The sequence below is a fragment of the Hylobates moloch genome, unplaced genomic scaffold (assembly GCF_009828535.3).
Source record: "Hylobates moloch isolate HMO894 unplaced genomic scaffold, HMol_V3 SCAFFOLD_2, whole genome shotgun sequence".
Classification (NCBI taxonomy): Eukaryota; Metazoa; Chordata; class Mammalia; order Primates; family Hylobatidae; genus Hylobates; species Hylobates moloch.
In genome coordinates this window covers 60,247,316-60,263,934 of record NW_026652277.1, presented here as the reverse complement: position 1 = coordinate 60,263,934, position 16,619 = coordinate 60,247,316, and the positions used below count along the sequence as shown (strand labels likewise).

The window sequence follows — 16,619 nt, the reverse complement described above, 5'->3', positions numbered from 1 at the left end:
GACAAAATTTCTTCTGAATCTGATTAAGGTTCATAAAGGAGAAATGAAGATAAATTCAAAGAGACCATTAGTGCTTGCTGTGCAGCACTGTGCCAATAGTTGTATGCTTTGTATTAATAAATATATTACCTTCAGTCTTATAATGTTGAAAAAAATCACATTTGTTCAAAAGCTGTAACAACAAGAATCCACAGAGTTACCAGGCATAAATCATTCTATATTATCCTGTGAAGCAGAGTGATTCTAGAAAGAACTATTTCATCCTTCATAGGCAACATGAAAGCAGATGGACAAAGTCCTGCGAGTTTTGATTATCCCCGGAACAAAATAAAAATTACAATTCATGTTTTAGTTCCATCTCATTATGGCTTTTTAAATTTATGATTCCCCCTTGACGACAATGGAAAACTACTTGATCAACCAAAAGAAACTTTTGCTTCATGCTTCCTTTATTTTAGCATTCTTGTACTTTAAATATTTAGATCAATAATTTAAATTTAATGCCATCATGCCCATATTTTGGATGCAGGGCACAGTCATGGAAGTTCTCACACAGATAGCCAAAGGGTACCAACAAATAAGAGAAGTGAATTAAAAGATCAAAAAGCTTTAAAAAGGAGTCACTACTCACAATGTTCATCAGGGTCAGGAGGTAGTTTTGGACGTGCTCTTTGCCATGGAAACGCACCACAGAGTCATCCACTCCCAGCAGTACCTCGATGTTGTAATCGTTTTCTCCCGCGTGTCTGCGGCGTCTCATTGTTTCGTTCAGCTGCTGGTGGATGTTGCCATAAACAGTACCTAGATCATCAAGGCCTTCTGGGTCCGACTCTAATAAGAAACAAAAGGAATCAGGAATTTCAGTTTCCCCAACAGGCCTTCCAATAACTTCTTAGAAAAAAAGAATCTTCTCGGGGCCTATCAGTATTATTCATAATCACTGAGATGCTGCTTTTCAGTTTATTCCTTAAATAATATGCATATGCATACGATCAGACAGACCTGCTACAAACTGAACACAGAAGAGCAATGCTGAGGGTAAAATCATATTATTATACAGGGAGCAGTGCCATCATGGCAGACTGACTATTCTTTAAGGATAGAAGTGGTTCAGTTTTCCTCCCAGCAAAGAGCCAAGGCAGTGGGGGTACAGAATACAGGATGGCTATGTAGTTATTAAATATATTGAGATTACAAATAAAAATAACTCCAGTATGTTTACAATGATTAAGTTACTATAACCATGGAGTATAGAATTTGTGTCACATAAGTCTCCTATTATTATTGTGTGGGAGTCTAAGTCTCTTTGTAGGTCACTCAGGACTTGCTTTATGAATCTGGGTGCTCCTGTATTGGGTGCATATATATTTAGGATAATTAGTTCTTCTTGTTGAATTGATCCCTTTACCATTATGTAATGGCCTTGTCTCTTTTGATCTTTGTTGGTTTAAAGTCTGTTTTATCAGAGACTAGGATTGCAACCCCTGCCTTTTTTTGTTTTCCATTTGCTTGGTAGATCTTCCCCCGTCCTTTTATTTTGAGCCTATGTGTGTCTCTGCACATGTGATGGGTTTCCTGAATACAGCATACTGATGGGTCTTGAGTCTTTATCCAATTTGCCAGTCTGAGTCTTTGAATTGGAGCATTTAGTCCATTTACATTTAAAGTTAATATTGTTATGTGAGAATGTGATCCTGTCATTATGATGTTAGTTGGTTATTTTGCTCGTTAGTTGATGCAGTTTCTTCCTAGCCTCGATGATCTTTACAATTTGGCATGATTTTTCAGTGGCTGGTACCGGTTGTTCCTTTCCATGTTTAGTGCTTCCTTTATGAGCTCTTTTAGGGCAGGCCTGGTGGTGACAAAATCTCTCAGCATTTGCTTGTCTGTAAAGTATTTTATTTCTCCTTAAGTTATGAAGCTTAGTTTGGCTGGATATGAAATTCTGGGTTGAAAATTCTTTTCTTTAAGAATGTTGAATATTGGCCCCCACTCTCTTCTGTCTTGTAGAGTTTCTGCCAAGAAATTCGCTTCAACAAGAAGAGCCAACTATCCTAAATATATATCCACCCAAAACAGGAGCACCCAGATTCATAAAGCAAGTCCTGAGTGACCTACAAAGAGACTTAGACTCCCACACAATAATAATGGGAGACTTCAACACCCCACTGTCAACATTAGACAGATCAATGAGACAGAAATTAACAAGGATATCCAGGAATTGAACTCAGCTCTGCACCAAGCGGACCTAATAGACATCTACAGAACTCTCCACCCCAAATCAACAGAATATACATTTTTTCAGCACCACACCACACCTATTCAAAAATTGACCACAAAGTTGGAAGTAAAGCTCTCCTGAGCAAATGTAAAAGAACAGAAATTATAACAAACTGTCTCTCAGACCACAGTGCAATCAAACTAGAACTCAGGATTAAGAAACTCACTCAAAACCGCTCAACTACATGGAAACTGAACAACCTGCTCCTGGATGACTACTGGGTACATAACGAAATAAAGGCGGAAATAAAGATGTTCTTTGAAACCAACGAGAACAAAGACACAACATATCAGAATCTCTGGGACACATTTAAAGCCGTGTGTAGAGGGAAATTTATAGCACTAAATGCCCACAAGAGAAAGCAGGAAAGATCCAAAATTGACACCCTAACATCACAATTAAAAGAACTAGAAAAGCAAGAGCAAACACATTCAAAAGCTAGCAGAAGGCAAGAAATAACTAAAATCGGAGCAGAACTGAAGGAAATAAAGACACAAAAAACCCTTCAAAAAATTAAGGAATCCAGGAGCTGATTTTTTGAAAAGATCAACAAAATTGATAGACCGCTAGCAAGACTAATAAAGAAGAAAAGAGAGAAGCATCAAATAGATGTAATAAAAAAATGATAAAGGGGATATCACCACCAATCCCACAGAAATACAAACTACCATCAGAGAATACTACAAACACCTCTACGCAAATAAACTAGAAAATCTAGAAGAAATGGATAAATTCCTCGACACATACACCCTCCCAAGACTAAACCAGGAAGAAGTTGAATCTCTGACTAGACCAATAACAGGCTCTGAAATTGTGGCAATAATCAATAGCTTACCAACCAAAAAGAGTCCAGGACCAGATGGATTCACAGCCAAATTCGACCAGAGGTACAAGGAGGAACTGGTACCATTCATTCTGAAACTATTCCAATCAATAGAAAAAGAGGGAATCCTCCATTACTCATTTTATGAGGCCAGCATCATCCTTATACCAAAGCCAGGCAGAGACACAACCAAAAAAGAGAATTTTAGATGAATATCCTTGATGAACATTGATGCAAAAATCCTCAATAAAATACTGGCAAACTGAATCCAGCAACACATCAAAAAGCTTATCCACCATGATCAAGTGGGTGCAAGGCTGGTTCAACATATGCAAATCAATAAATGTAATCCAGCATATAAACAGAACCAAAGACAAAAACCACATGATTATCTCAACAGATGCAGAAAAGGCCTTTGACAGAATTCAACAACACTTCATGCTAAAAACTCTCAATAAATTAGGTATTGATGGGATGTATCTCAAAATAATAAGCGCTATCTATGACAAACCCATAGCCAATATCATACTGAATGGGCAAAAACTGGAAGCATTCCCGTTGAAAACTGGCACAAGACAGGGATGCCCTCTCTCACCACTCCTATTCAACATAGTGTTGGAAGTTCTGGCCAGGGCAATCAGGCAGGAGAAGGAAATAAAGGGTATTCAATTAGGAAAAGATGAAGTCAAATTGTCCCTGTTTGCAGATGACATGATTGTATATCTAGAAAACCCCATTGTCTCAGCCCCATATCTCCTTAAGCTGATAAGCAACTTCAGCAAAGTCTCAGGATACAAAATCAATGTACAAAAATCACAAGCATTCTTATACACCAATAACAAACAGAGAGCGAAATAATGAGTGAACTCCCATTCACAACTGCTTCAAAGAGAATAAAATACCTAGGAATCCAACTTACAAGAGACATGAAGGACCTCTTCAAGGAGAACTACAAACCACTGCTCAATGAAATCAAAGAGGATACAAACAAATGGAAGAACATTCCATGCTCATGGGTAGGAAGAATCAATATCGTGAAAATGGCCATACTGCCCAAGGTAATTTACAGATTCAATGCCATCCCCATCAAGCTACCAATGATTTTCTTCACAGAATTGGAAAAAACTACTTTAAAGTTCATATGGAACCAAAAAAGAGCCCACGTCGCCAAGTCAATCCTAAGCCAAAAGAACAAAGCTGGAGGCATCACACTACCTGACTTCAAACTATACTACAAGGCTACAGTAACCAAAACAGGATGGTACTGGTACCAAAACAGAGATATAGATCAATGGAACAGAACAGAGCCCTCAGAAATAACGCCACATATCTACAACTATCTGATCTTTGACAAACCTGACAAAAACAAGCAATGGGGAAAGGATTCCCTATTTAATAAATGGTGCTGGGAAAATTGGCTAGCCATATGTAGAAAGCTGAAACTGGATCCCTTCCTTACACCTTACACAAAAATTAATTCAAAATGGATTAAAGACTTAAATGGTAGACCTAAAACCATAAAAACCCTAGAAGAAAACCTAGGCATTACCATTCAGGACATAAGCATGGGCAAGGACTTCATGTCTAAAACACCAAAAGCAATGGCAACAAAAGCCAAAATTGACAAATGGGATCTAATTAAACCAAAGAGCTTCTGCATAGCAAAAGAAACTACCATCAGAGTGAACAGGCAACCTACAAAATGGGAGAAAATTTTCACAACCTACTCATCTGACAAAGGGCTAATATCCAGAATCTACAATGAACTCAAACAAATTTACAAGAAAAAAAGAAACAACCCCACCAAAAAGTGGGCGAAGGACATGAAAAGACACTTCTCAAAAGAAGACATTTATGCAGCCAAAAAACACATGAAAAAATGCTCATCATCACTGGCCATCAGAGAAATGCAAATCAAAACCACATGAGATACCATTTCACACCAGTTAGAATGGCGATCATTAAAAAGTCAGGAAACAAGAGGTGCTGGAGAGGATGTGTAGAAACAGGAACACTTTTACACTGTTGGGGGGACTGTGAACTAGTTCAACCATTGTGGAAGTCAGTGTGGCGATTCCTCAGGGATCTACAACTAGAAATACCATTTGACCCAGCCATCCCATTACTGGGTATATACACAAAGGACTATAAATCATGCTGCTATAAAGACACATGCACACGTATGTTTATTGTGGCACTATTCACAATAGCAAAGACTTGGAACCAACCCAAATGTCCAACAATGATAGACTGGATTAAGAAAATGTGGCACATATACACCATGGAATACTATGCAGCCATAAAAAATGATGAGTTCATGTCCTTTGTAGGGACATGGATGAAACTGGAAATCATCATTCTCAGTAAACTATCGCAGGGACAAAAAACGAAACGCCGCATGTTCTCACTCATAGGTGGGAATTGAACAATGAGAACACATGGACACAGGAAGGGGAACATCACGGTCCGGGGACTGTTGTGGGGTGGTGGGAGAGGGGAGGTATAGCATTAAGAGATATACCTAATGCTAAATGACGAGTTAATGGGTGCAGCACACCAACATGGCACATGTATACATATGTAACAAACCTGCACATTGTGCACATGTACCGTAAAACTTAAAGTATAATAATAAAATTTAAAAAATAAAATAAAATAAACAAATAAAAAGGAATTTGTGTCACATAAATTTAAATTGCTCCTCTTTCCAGTAACCTTAATTTAAAAATTAAATTATAGCATGGCAACACAACAGCATCTAGTGATGTGATTATCAGTTACTATGTATTGCTTTATTTCTTCTGAGTATGGTTTTCTAGTGAATGCTGCTAGCGAAGAAGTGGATATACAGGGTATATAATATATGTGTGTGTGTGTGTGTGTGTATGTGTGTGTGTATGTGTGTGTGTGTATGTGAATGTGTGTCTGGATAAGATAGTGTATAATATACAGGGTATATATTATATATATATGCCAATAAAATATACATATATGTGTATATGCAGGGATACACAGGAAAACTTCAGTGCTCCACATTTGCACTGGCCATCATTTGGATGGCAAGTCATTTCAGTTGCTATATATCTAAATCTGAAATATCAAACTAGGAAGTCACTCAGAAAGTTATATTCAAAGAAAAATAAAAGTAAAAATAATTTCTTATTTAATGCAGTTCAAGAAACTTACATTTTTTTACTTTCCAAATGAACATTTCATACACACATACACACACATATACATACAACATACCTATATACATGGAAAGAAAGAAGAAGACAGACATCATCAGGTTTTAATTACCTAAGTTATCTCTTTTCAGATGACTATAATTTTTGAGAAAAAAATGTTTTAGTGAATTAAAAAATAAAATCTATCATTTGGATTAAAATTAGAGAGTATTCAAAACTGCTGGTACACAAAAACCAAAAATATATTCATCTCCATTTCAAGTATATAGAACCCGGAAAGGATTTTATTTTATAAGCTGCCTTGATGTCTAAAACAACCATATATCTAAAAACAAGTTTGACAGAACCAGCTCTGACTCATGCTTTATATGATGGTTTTTTTCATGCTGCACTGGGGCTTGTTAGCCATTTGAGTCAGCATCTGACATTAATAAATAGGTATTGTCCTCTCCACCTTTGTGGCTTTAATAAAATTAAGACAGGAGAAAAATAGGTGTCTCTTGGCCGGGAAGGTTGATGACCAAGCCCTAGCCAAAAAGGATTAGAAGTAGTGAAAGTACAGATTCTACTCACACTTTTTCTACCTTTAAAAAATATATAGAAACACCAATAACCTCCCTTACAAGTAGGGGGACACGCTCTGAATGTGACTACTCAGGTTTAAAAGCTCTACTTTAATTCACTTTGACCTAAGCCCAAGTGCTAGCTCATTAGCTGGGAAAATTCTCCTCACCAAGGAATTACATTGGCTCCACAATACATAAATAACTCTCACCATCATCCACATCAAACAGAAAGCTTTCCTCAAAAGTTTTCAAGAGCTGCAAACCCTCACTGAGGTCAAGAGACGACTATACCTGCAAATAGCTTTACTATTCAACCTCAAGTCTTTTTCACACACTTGAGAATGTGAAAGGCTGTGATAGCTAGTGTACAAATATAGGAAATTCAGACATGAGCTCTCAATTCTAAAAATGGCTCTTTTTGGCAGAACGCTCAGAGAAAACGTCCAATGGAAATATACCAGCAATGTTATTATATCATGAAGCTTGATGTGTGAATGAAGTAGGCTGAATACTTATTTCAGAAAGGCAGTTCATTCTGCTTTAACACACCTTTGGTTTGGCCTTTGCAAGTCTCTTTAAATAGGTAGTTTTCTGGTAAGGAAACAGAATCTCTCTTTTTATTGCATAAGAAACCTGGGAAAGAAGAAGGAAGGCTTTGAAAATCAAGAATAATTTGTCCCTACTTTCCTCCATGCTGGGCAGTATTCTTTCCATGTTTCCTAAAATGCACAATATCAAATATTTCAAAGAAAGACAGTAGGATAGCTTTCTGGCACTTTTTACTTATATTCATCATTATAATTACAGACTGCTCTGAGGCTGTGAAATATCTTCATTCACAATGAATTTGTTTTAGTAAAACTGCAAAATTATGGCAAAGCTATGACAATAAGAGAAATTGACATAGTTGACTCCATCTTGCTTCTAACCTCCAAGCTGTTCTTGGTTATTTCTGGGCATAGGGACAAACTAGCTTTGAGAGGAATTTATTTTATAGTTTAACCTTAAAGCAAGGATGACCGTAGCCCTTCCCATAACTAAACTGCCTTTGTAAAATTAATGAAAGGCCACTAGGTTAGGATTATGAATGAGGTCTGAATTCTTTTAAGATACAGGCATAATAAAATGATAAACTGCTATTGTTCCAGAGGTCACAAGATTGCAAACTTCCCCAATTACTTCTTCTTTCTTTCTTTTTTTTTAGACAGAGTCTTGCTATGTCACCCAGGCTGGAGTGCAGTGGTGTGATATAGGCTCACTGCAACCTCTGCCTCCCCGGTTCAAGTGATTCTTGTGCCTCAACCTCCCGAGTAGCTGGGATTACAGGCACACACCACCATGCCCAGCTTTTTTTTTTTTTTTTGTATTTTTAGTAGAGATGGGGTTTCACCACATTGGCCAGGCTGGTCTCAAACTCTTTACCTCAGCGATCTGCGTGCCTCAGCCTCCCAAAGTGCTGGGATTATAGGTGTGAGCCACCACACCTGGCCCCAATTACTTCTGTAGATAGCATCACTGTTGTGGAATCTAAGATTGATCTTTTGAGATATTTTTTAGCCTGTGCATTCTGGCAACCTACTGACCCCAACCAAATGCATGACTCATGACTCAGCTGGTACTGTGGCCCCACCAAGAGGTGGACTCAGCATATGACGATCATTTTCCAACACCTATTGAAGTGGCATCGTTGTCTGAGGTAAAGACCCAAGGTTTGTCATCTTGCACCAAGGAATTCAGTATGCAGACACACATAAGAAGTGGGTTTAGGAACAGAGGTTTAACAGGCAAAAGAAAGAAAAAGGAGAACAGCTCTCTCTCTTGTGAGAGAGAAGGGCACCCAAAGGGGGCTTCCAGCCCCCAGCAGAGTACACTGGATTTTATAGACAGGCTGGAGGTAGTAGTGTCTGATTTACATCTGGCCCACAGATTAGTTGGACCAGGTGTGACAGTTACATAGCATGCTGGGAAGCTGGCCATCCTACCCTAATCTTATTATTCAAATGGGCTGTCCACTTGGCCAGTGCCACGTTGTCTCATCCTTACTGTACATGTGGCTGGCAAAGAGAAGGGAAGATGGAACTGCCACATTGGACATGCCTAGCCCCCAGCTACCCCCCTTCCTATTGGCACAACTGCCAGCATTCACCCAGCAAGTTTCTAGCTTGCCTTTCTATGTCTGCAGCTCTTTTTTTTTTTTTTTTTTTTTTACAGGCTGTTCTTTGTTAGAAAAGAAAATGATTTGCGGCTGCTTTTCATGAAAAGAAAAAGGTTACCAAGAACTTCCCTACCCTCACTATCCACCTAGATAGTTTCTTCTTTACTCCTATATCACCATGATCGTGTCTCCAAACAATCAGCAGCACCCATTCCTTAGTCCCCTGCCTACCAAAATATCTTTGAAAAACAACCTCTGAGCCTTTAGGGAGACGGATTTGAGTAATAACTCCACTTGCCATGTGGCTTGAATGGTGCTAGCTGAGTTGGGCAGCAGAGAGTGATTTATGTGACAACAGAATTAGCAGAAAAAAGGAAAATCCAGGTTACAGAGAGCTTTCTAACAGGTGTGTTCTCAATTGAGCATTCAGAAGGAAAGAAAAGGCCCTCCAAGAGGTAGAGCAGTGTTATCAATCTCATGCTTCATTCCAAAAGGATGATGCCACAGTGCTTTTTAAGCTTCTCAGAAATATCAAAGGCAATCCCCTTAGTTCTTAGAGTGAGTTTTCTTTTTTAACACTTTTTAGGAAAATGTACGTTTTTGAAGGTTACCTTAGGAATTACTGATGTGCATTAATTAATATTTTGGAAACATTTTAATTGTATCCTTTTGTGCACCCCCTAGTTTCCCAATTACTGTATATGAATTTGCAGAAGTGATAATTTTACTATAAGGCCTATTTTATCAGAATGAATTTTTGAGAGGCATATAGGTGTTCAATCAAGTCACAATAAATATGGTTATTTTTAGTGTTAAGTATAAGATTATCAGTATTAAATCAGAATTTTGAACTTACTAAACAGATAAAGTAGAATATAACTTTCTTTGCTGATTATGGACACTAAGGCTTGAAACAGTTTTAGGAGAATGACATGTTCATATGCTTAATCATATTTATAGGAAATCAAAGTATAGGATTAGTGAAATTGCTCCCTACCCCAGAAAAAAATTTCTATGGTCTGAAAAAGGACAGGAGACGAAGGTAAAATTGGAAAGGTACAAGGTCTGAATCTAATACAAATACATTTGGGGTTGGAATGCAATTATAAGCATACTGTGATAGAGCCTGTGATAAAACCATCTACCCAATATTCATTCTCTCTTCCCTACGGAGCAGAATGTTAATTTTATTTGAAATAATAATAAACCCAGCAAAAAGTCACTCCCAATCTCCCTGTGACTAAGGGTTACATGTGACTAAGTATAAGCCAATGAGATCTAAGCAGAAGTATTGCTTATATCTTGGTGGCTTATGGCTCCTCAAAGGAAGACAATTCATTCCAGTAGGAGCACACCCCTTTGGCCCTCCACTCAATTACCCAATATTCCTTTCTGCTGCCTAGAATATGGACATGATGTCAGCAGTTGTATGGGGTAATCTTAGGATAAAGGGATGTGCTGAATAGAGGAGGGTCTCACACTTTAAAGGAGTGTGACTCCCCAGTGACTGTAGACTCACCATACCAGCCCCGGATTACCTAAAAACAAACTTCATTACATATGAGAGGTAACACTTCCATCATGTTTAGGTCACCCTTCTAATGAGTTTTCTCTTGTATGCCACTGAATCTAGTCCTAACATACATGACACTAAGAAATTTTAATTTTGTTGACTAGGTTCTCCCAGTACTCTTTACTCCCTATGAGAATGCAAGCCAATTTTCATGTGAATAAGTGAAGAATAAAATAAGATTCATGTTACCAAAATGTATCATAGTAGCATTCTTTGTAGTGCATCATTTCAGAAAATGAGAAAGCATCATATTGTTTTATAGTAACAATGCATACAGAATGAGGCTATATGTAAAAATCTTGCCTTCTTCATGAACAGAATACTGTTATGAAATGAAGTAACTGGAATACTACAGGCTGGATTTTCCAAGAGTAGGTGGAGATCCTATAATCAGAGCTAAAAATAAGTGTAAATTCCAATGACTGTCATCTGTTAACATCAGAAGCAGAGAGCAGTTAACTTAAATAATTGTGTTCACCTGTTTGTATCATCCAATAGTGATTTTTAATTGACATCTTTTTAAAAAAATTTAAAGTTATCACTTCCTAAAAGGATACAGTAACAGCATCTCCACATATGTGGAGGCACTATTCTACCAAGATATAAAATGTTTCTGTGAAAAGGAGCTCTATCCTTCACAAACTGAGAAATTCCATAATGATAGTTCAAAGAACTATATTCAGGCCAATTTATGATGTCAATTCAAAAGTTTCACTAAGTAACTGTTGCTTTTATTTTTAAAAGACATAACGATTGAGTGAATGTCAGTTTCCGTTATTTCTTTTCCCCAAAAGTTCTAATTCTAACATCCATGTGTTTGCTTTTGTTTTTACTGACTACTTTATGGAATAACATGACATTTTTTAGATGGGAAGCTTATTACCTTTTAAGGAAAAAATGTTTTAATGCTTTGGGTTTGTGATTATTAGCAAATGAAATTTTAAAATCACTTTAATATCTAAAATATGAACTCTGACTTGCAATAAAAATCTTCGATATGTCAGCAAGAGTGTTTCTAACTGCAAATCAAGAAAACTTAGTGTCTTCAGCAATGAGTAAATATACTAGTTTATGTAACAAGAGTTCCAGAGGTATGGTGATTCCCGGTTAATCCATCAATAGGTCATCAAGGATTCAGTTCTTTTTATCTTTCCATATCCTGCCATTCTTGGTGTACAAACTTTGTCTTCAAATTAGCTCCTTTGATTATTTCAAAATGGCTACACCAATTCTAGCATCAAAGCCATGTCCAACAGATTGTGTCTTCCTGCATTACTTTCTTAGGAACAGGTAAAAACCTTTCCTAGAAACTCTCTGGTAACATTTAACTCCATGTTTCAGTGGCCAGAATTGAATCACAGGGGCTTGAAGTAAAAGAGAAGGAAACGAATGTTGTACAGGTTACCCACCTTGCTGAAATCTTTTTCAGATCTTCCTCTTCCCTCATCCCTTAGTAACAGTCTTCCACTGGTATCTTTTATACTTAGTTTTCAATAATGCATTTCATGTTTAATTTCTTCTATTATAATTTGTCTAGAGATAAGTTCTGCATTCTCTTGGCCTCAATATTTTTTGAAAGATAAAGTCCTTCATTTCCATAGTAGTGGATTCTCATAATTGTTGCTCATTCAGTCCCATTGCAACCATTTAATTTGATTTCAGTGGTTTATTGCTGAAACATTTGGGTGTGGGCAAGGTTGTCAGATAAAATACAGTATTCTTTGTTAAATTAAAATCTAAGATAAACAGTATTTCTACTATAGATATCTCACAGATATTGCATGAGACAGACTTAATACTAAAAACCTACTCATTGTTATAGCTGAGATTCAAATTCAAATGAGAATGCTATAGTTTTATTTGCTAAATCCAGCAACTCTAAGTGTGGGGCAATTATCTTTCTCCAGGCAGTACATGCAGTTACATGAACTTACACCCTCTTCATCTCACTTTTCTCCTCTACACTTCCATCTTCAGCTCTAGCAGTGGACATTCACCCGGCATGGCCAAGTAGCATATGCCATTTCCTTGACTCCAGTACTTGGTTAATAGATGTTCAAATGGCTTAAATTATGCTAATGAAATTGTGAACTAGGACTTTTTAATTTGGAGCTACTAGGAAAGAAAAGTTCTCATTATTAAGTTGAAAACTGGTGGAATATAACAATGTAGGTGTTTATGGCTAGCATGAGAATAGTTGTTGGTCTAAGTTTAATGCTAGAAGAGAACAGTGGAGACTACCAATAGAGAATAGACTACACTCCAAAGATGAGTATGAGCTTGTGAATTCACCCACTAATTTCTGAAAACTTGGTCTTTTCAGTTTCACAAACCAGTAAACTACCACCACCTCATTTTCTTATTTTACTGCTTTTTTTCCTTTTGCTTAAGACAGTTTGATATAAGTTCCTGACAGGTGAAACTAAGAGCAGCCTGATAAACAAGCCCATTTATACCCTTTCTCTGCTACAGTCATCAATAGTCTTCACTTTCCTTCTCATTCTTCTTCTGTAGTCAACTATTCTTAGGCTACACAGTGCTCTGAAAAAAAAAACATATTCTGTTTTATTTCCCAATTTGTTTATTTTATTCTCTCGGTTCTATTTTAAATGAATAATGTTGTTATTAGTGATTTGTTTCTTAGTTTCTTTTATTCTTTTTCAGCTAAATCATAACTAATTTTGGGAGACAGCACAGTTTTTAATTTTCACATGTTACTGCTCTAAACGTTTAATAGCATTTTCATTAACATTTATCTTCCTCTTGACTAAATTATATATTTTCTTATTTATGTCTTTTGCAGTTCAGCTCTACTAGATCAAGGAGGTAATAGAAGAGTAGAGGAAGAGGTCACCATACCCAATTACTAGATTACATTCTAGTAATCTTAGACTGCTAGAAATTAAGGTTTTCTAAATAAGCTCAACTGCATAGAAGAGAGGTGAGATTCCTTTTCACAGCTGCCAATTTCAAAGCTCATGTTACTTCCATCACTTTCCACCTATATGCAACTTTAGTAAGGATAGAAAACCTCTTCACCTCAAACTTCTCCAGAAACTCCACATTCGCATTCTAAATCACTCCAATATGGAATGATTAATAAAAATGTAAACAAGTCATTATAGCCAAACTATTAATATTAACACTTGCCATTTATTCTGTCAGATAAATATTTAAAGGCTCTGGACACCACTTTACGTCACACTGCTCTAAGCACTGGGAATCCAGCAATGGACGAGAAAAACATGTTGCTTACCCTCATAGAACTTACATCCCAGTGATAAGAACTATCAAATAGGGTAAGAAGAGTAAAACAGGAGGAAGGGAGCAAGAGGGACAAGGCGAAGGAGGCAAAATTTTAGATAAGGTTCTCAAAAGAAGGCAGCAAATGGGCGGAGACCTTGCAAAGTGATAGAGTAAGCCATACAAATATCAAAGTTATATTTGACTCAGATATATGTAACGTTTTTATGAGCATATTCATATTTATATTACAGATTTTTCAGAAAGAGGTTGTATGATATAATACAAAGAAAATCAGAATAGGCTCAGGAATGCAGCAAGCCGACTTTCTAAAATGGCCCCACCAAGATGCCCTGCCCTAGTCCCGAGAACCTGTGCCTTTGATGAGGTATCATTCCTACGATTATGTTATGTTATATGGTACAATTGACCATAAGATAGAAACATGATCCAGGTGGGCCTGATCTAACCTCATGAGACATTAAAAGCAGAGAGCTTTATCTGGCTGGTGGCAGAAGGGAAAGTCAGAAATAATGAAGCAGGAGGAAGATTTGATGTACCATTGCTGGCTCTGGAGATGGAGGGATTCTGCTCCTGGACAGAAGAGAGGTATCTAGTTGCTGACAGTGAACCGCCAACAGCCAGCAAGGAAATGAGGATCTCAGCTTGCAAAAACAAGAACCTGAATTCCGCCAACAACCTGAATGAGCCTGGAAATGGACTGTTTCCCAGATTCTTCAGATAAGACTTCAATCTGGCCCATGCCTTCATTTTGGCCTTGTGATAAATTAAGCAAAGAACCAGTACAGCCACCTTAGACTTCTGACCTATAGAACTGTGAGCTAATAAATAGGCATTTTATTTGTATTTTAACCTATTAAATTAGGGTGATTTATTACACAGTAATGGAACAGAAAATGATAAAAAGAGAACTGAGTTCTAGTCCCAGCTCTACTATGATGCAACTGTATGATTTTGAGAAAGATGCTAAACTTATCTGAACTTCAGTTTCCTGAAGTAAATAGGCTGTGCCAGCTGATCACTAACATGTTCTTTCTGGCTAAATTTCCATAATTAATAATTAGGCCATAATTTCACTAAATTATTAAAGATGGTTATTATTGTTATGGCTGTTTGATCATACATGATGATCATACTTATAATTTATTTGATGCTAAAACCTTTGTCAAGGATACAACCATCGTTAAAACATTTTTACATGAAAAAAGTGCTACACTAAAAGAATCTATATTATGATATAAAATACTTCATAACAATATAAAAGTCTAGTAACTTATCACAATAAGAGATAATCTTCCCATTCTCCCATTTAAAGAGCACAGTGTCCATAAAGTCTGGAGACATCAGCAATTATATACAATTTTCCAAGAACACCTTAAATCTCTTCTCTAAAAAATAAAATGTTGCCTATTTTTTTTCAGATTTTATAAACAACCTCAGTTGTTTAAAAGGTAACACTTAGACATTTTTTAAGTATTATATATTCACAGTACAGATCAGAACTTTATCCTGATTAAAAATGTACCTCATATCTCTGTTATGATGCAATAAAATTTTATTAACATATGTATGCTACTTGCAATAAAATTTTACTAAAGAAGAGTACCAAACATGGAATTAAAATGTATGTTATTATCGCATCAAATTATTGAAGAAGCGGTCATTCTACATTTTTAAAAATCTAAAGTGCTTTTGCTTATTTGAATAATACTGATGAAACAGTTTTGACTCACGTTCGGATTGGTCAGTTTTTATATCATACACAGTTAACATATTTAAGCCACAGTAATTATTGCAGATTTAAGATAGATCTATGACAGAACAACATTTGCTATCTAATATTATTAATGGAATACTATAATTCCTAGTCCACAAATATTATTCAAGTTAAATTTAATAACAAACCTTTTCTGCACTCAAATAAAATTGTTGAGCCATTCCTAAAGTGATTTCTGCTAAAGACACTTATTTGCCAATATAAAATTATTCTTAGTCTAAGGAATAAAATATGCCGGAAGAGAGAAACATTGTTACTACATTTTACTACATAACTGTGTGCCTATAATATATTCTCTGAAATAGTATCGAACATATGGATGGAAAATAATGGGCATTTTTATATCTTCTATGTTTTCTAAGATGTATAAACTATAGATTTAATGATTGCTTTAATATTTGTCTTTGCTAATTCTAACATATTTTGTCAGTTCTGTGTTGGTTTGGACAGATTTATTTTTCTCATCATTATGGGTTGCATTTTCTGGCTTCTCTGCATAGTCAGTAAGTTTAGATGGGCGGTCTGACATAGTGAATTTTACCCTTTTGGCTGCTGGATATAGTTGTATTCCTATAAATATTCTTGAACTTTGTTCTTGGATGCAGTTAAATTACTTGACAAGTTTGTTCCTTTCAGGTCTTGCTTATAAGATTTATTAGGTGGGGTCAGAGCAGTGCCCAGCTACAGCTAATGATTGACCACCACTGAGGCCAGACCTCTCTGTCTACTCTCCACTGTGATGTGAATCATGAGATACTGCATCTGGCTTGTGGAAACAAGCACTATTCCCAGCCCCATATAAGAACCAGGAACTGTTACCTCTGATTTTTTTTAGGTGGCTCTTTTTCAGGCTTTGTGTAGTTTCCTGACATATATATGTGATGATCTGGACTCAGCTGAATACCAGAGGGGGACCTCTGCACATCTTCAGAGTTGTATCTCTGTATGGCTCTTCTCCCATTCTCAGTCCTGTGAACTCTGGCCACCTTCCT

The 16,619-nt window shown here is 36.6% G+C and overlaps 1 protein-coding gene and 1 long non-coding RNA gene across 2 annotated transcripts in view; one reads left to right on the top strand and one right to left on the bottom strand.

The window, feature by feature from the left end:
* LOC131382367 (uncharacterized) overlaps positions 1-13,580 on the top strand; it is a 54,449-nt gene extending 40,869 nt beyond the window's left edge. Inside the window, exon 4 of the long non-coding RNA XR_009211781.1 lies at positions 13,390-13,580. This is a non-coding gene — a long non-coding RNA (uncharacterized LOC131382367). The remainder of the gene's footprint in view (positions 1-13,389) is intronic.
* ADAMTS3 (ADAM metallopeptidase with thrombospondin type 1 motif 3) overlaps positions 1-16,619 on the bottom strand; it is a 284,850-nt gene that overhangs the window by 55,433 nt on the left and 212,798 nt on the right. Inside the window, exon 5 of the mRNA XM_032150423.2 lies at positions 632-831. Within this exon, the coding sequence (XP_032006314.1) occupies positions 632-831 (200 nt within the window). The remainder of the gene's footprint in view (positions 1-631; positions 832-16,619) is intronic.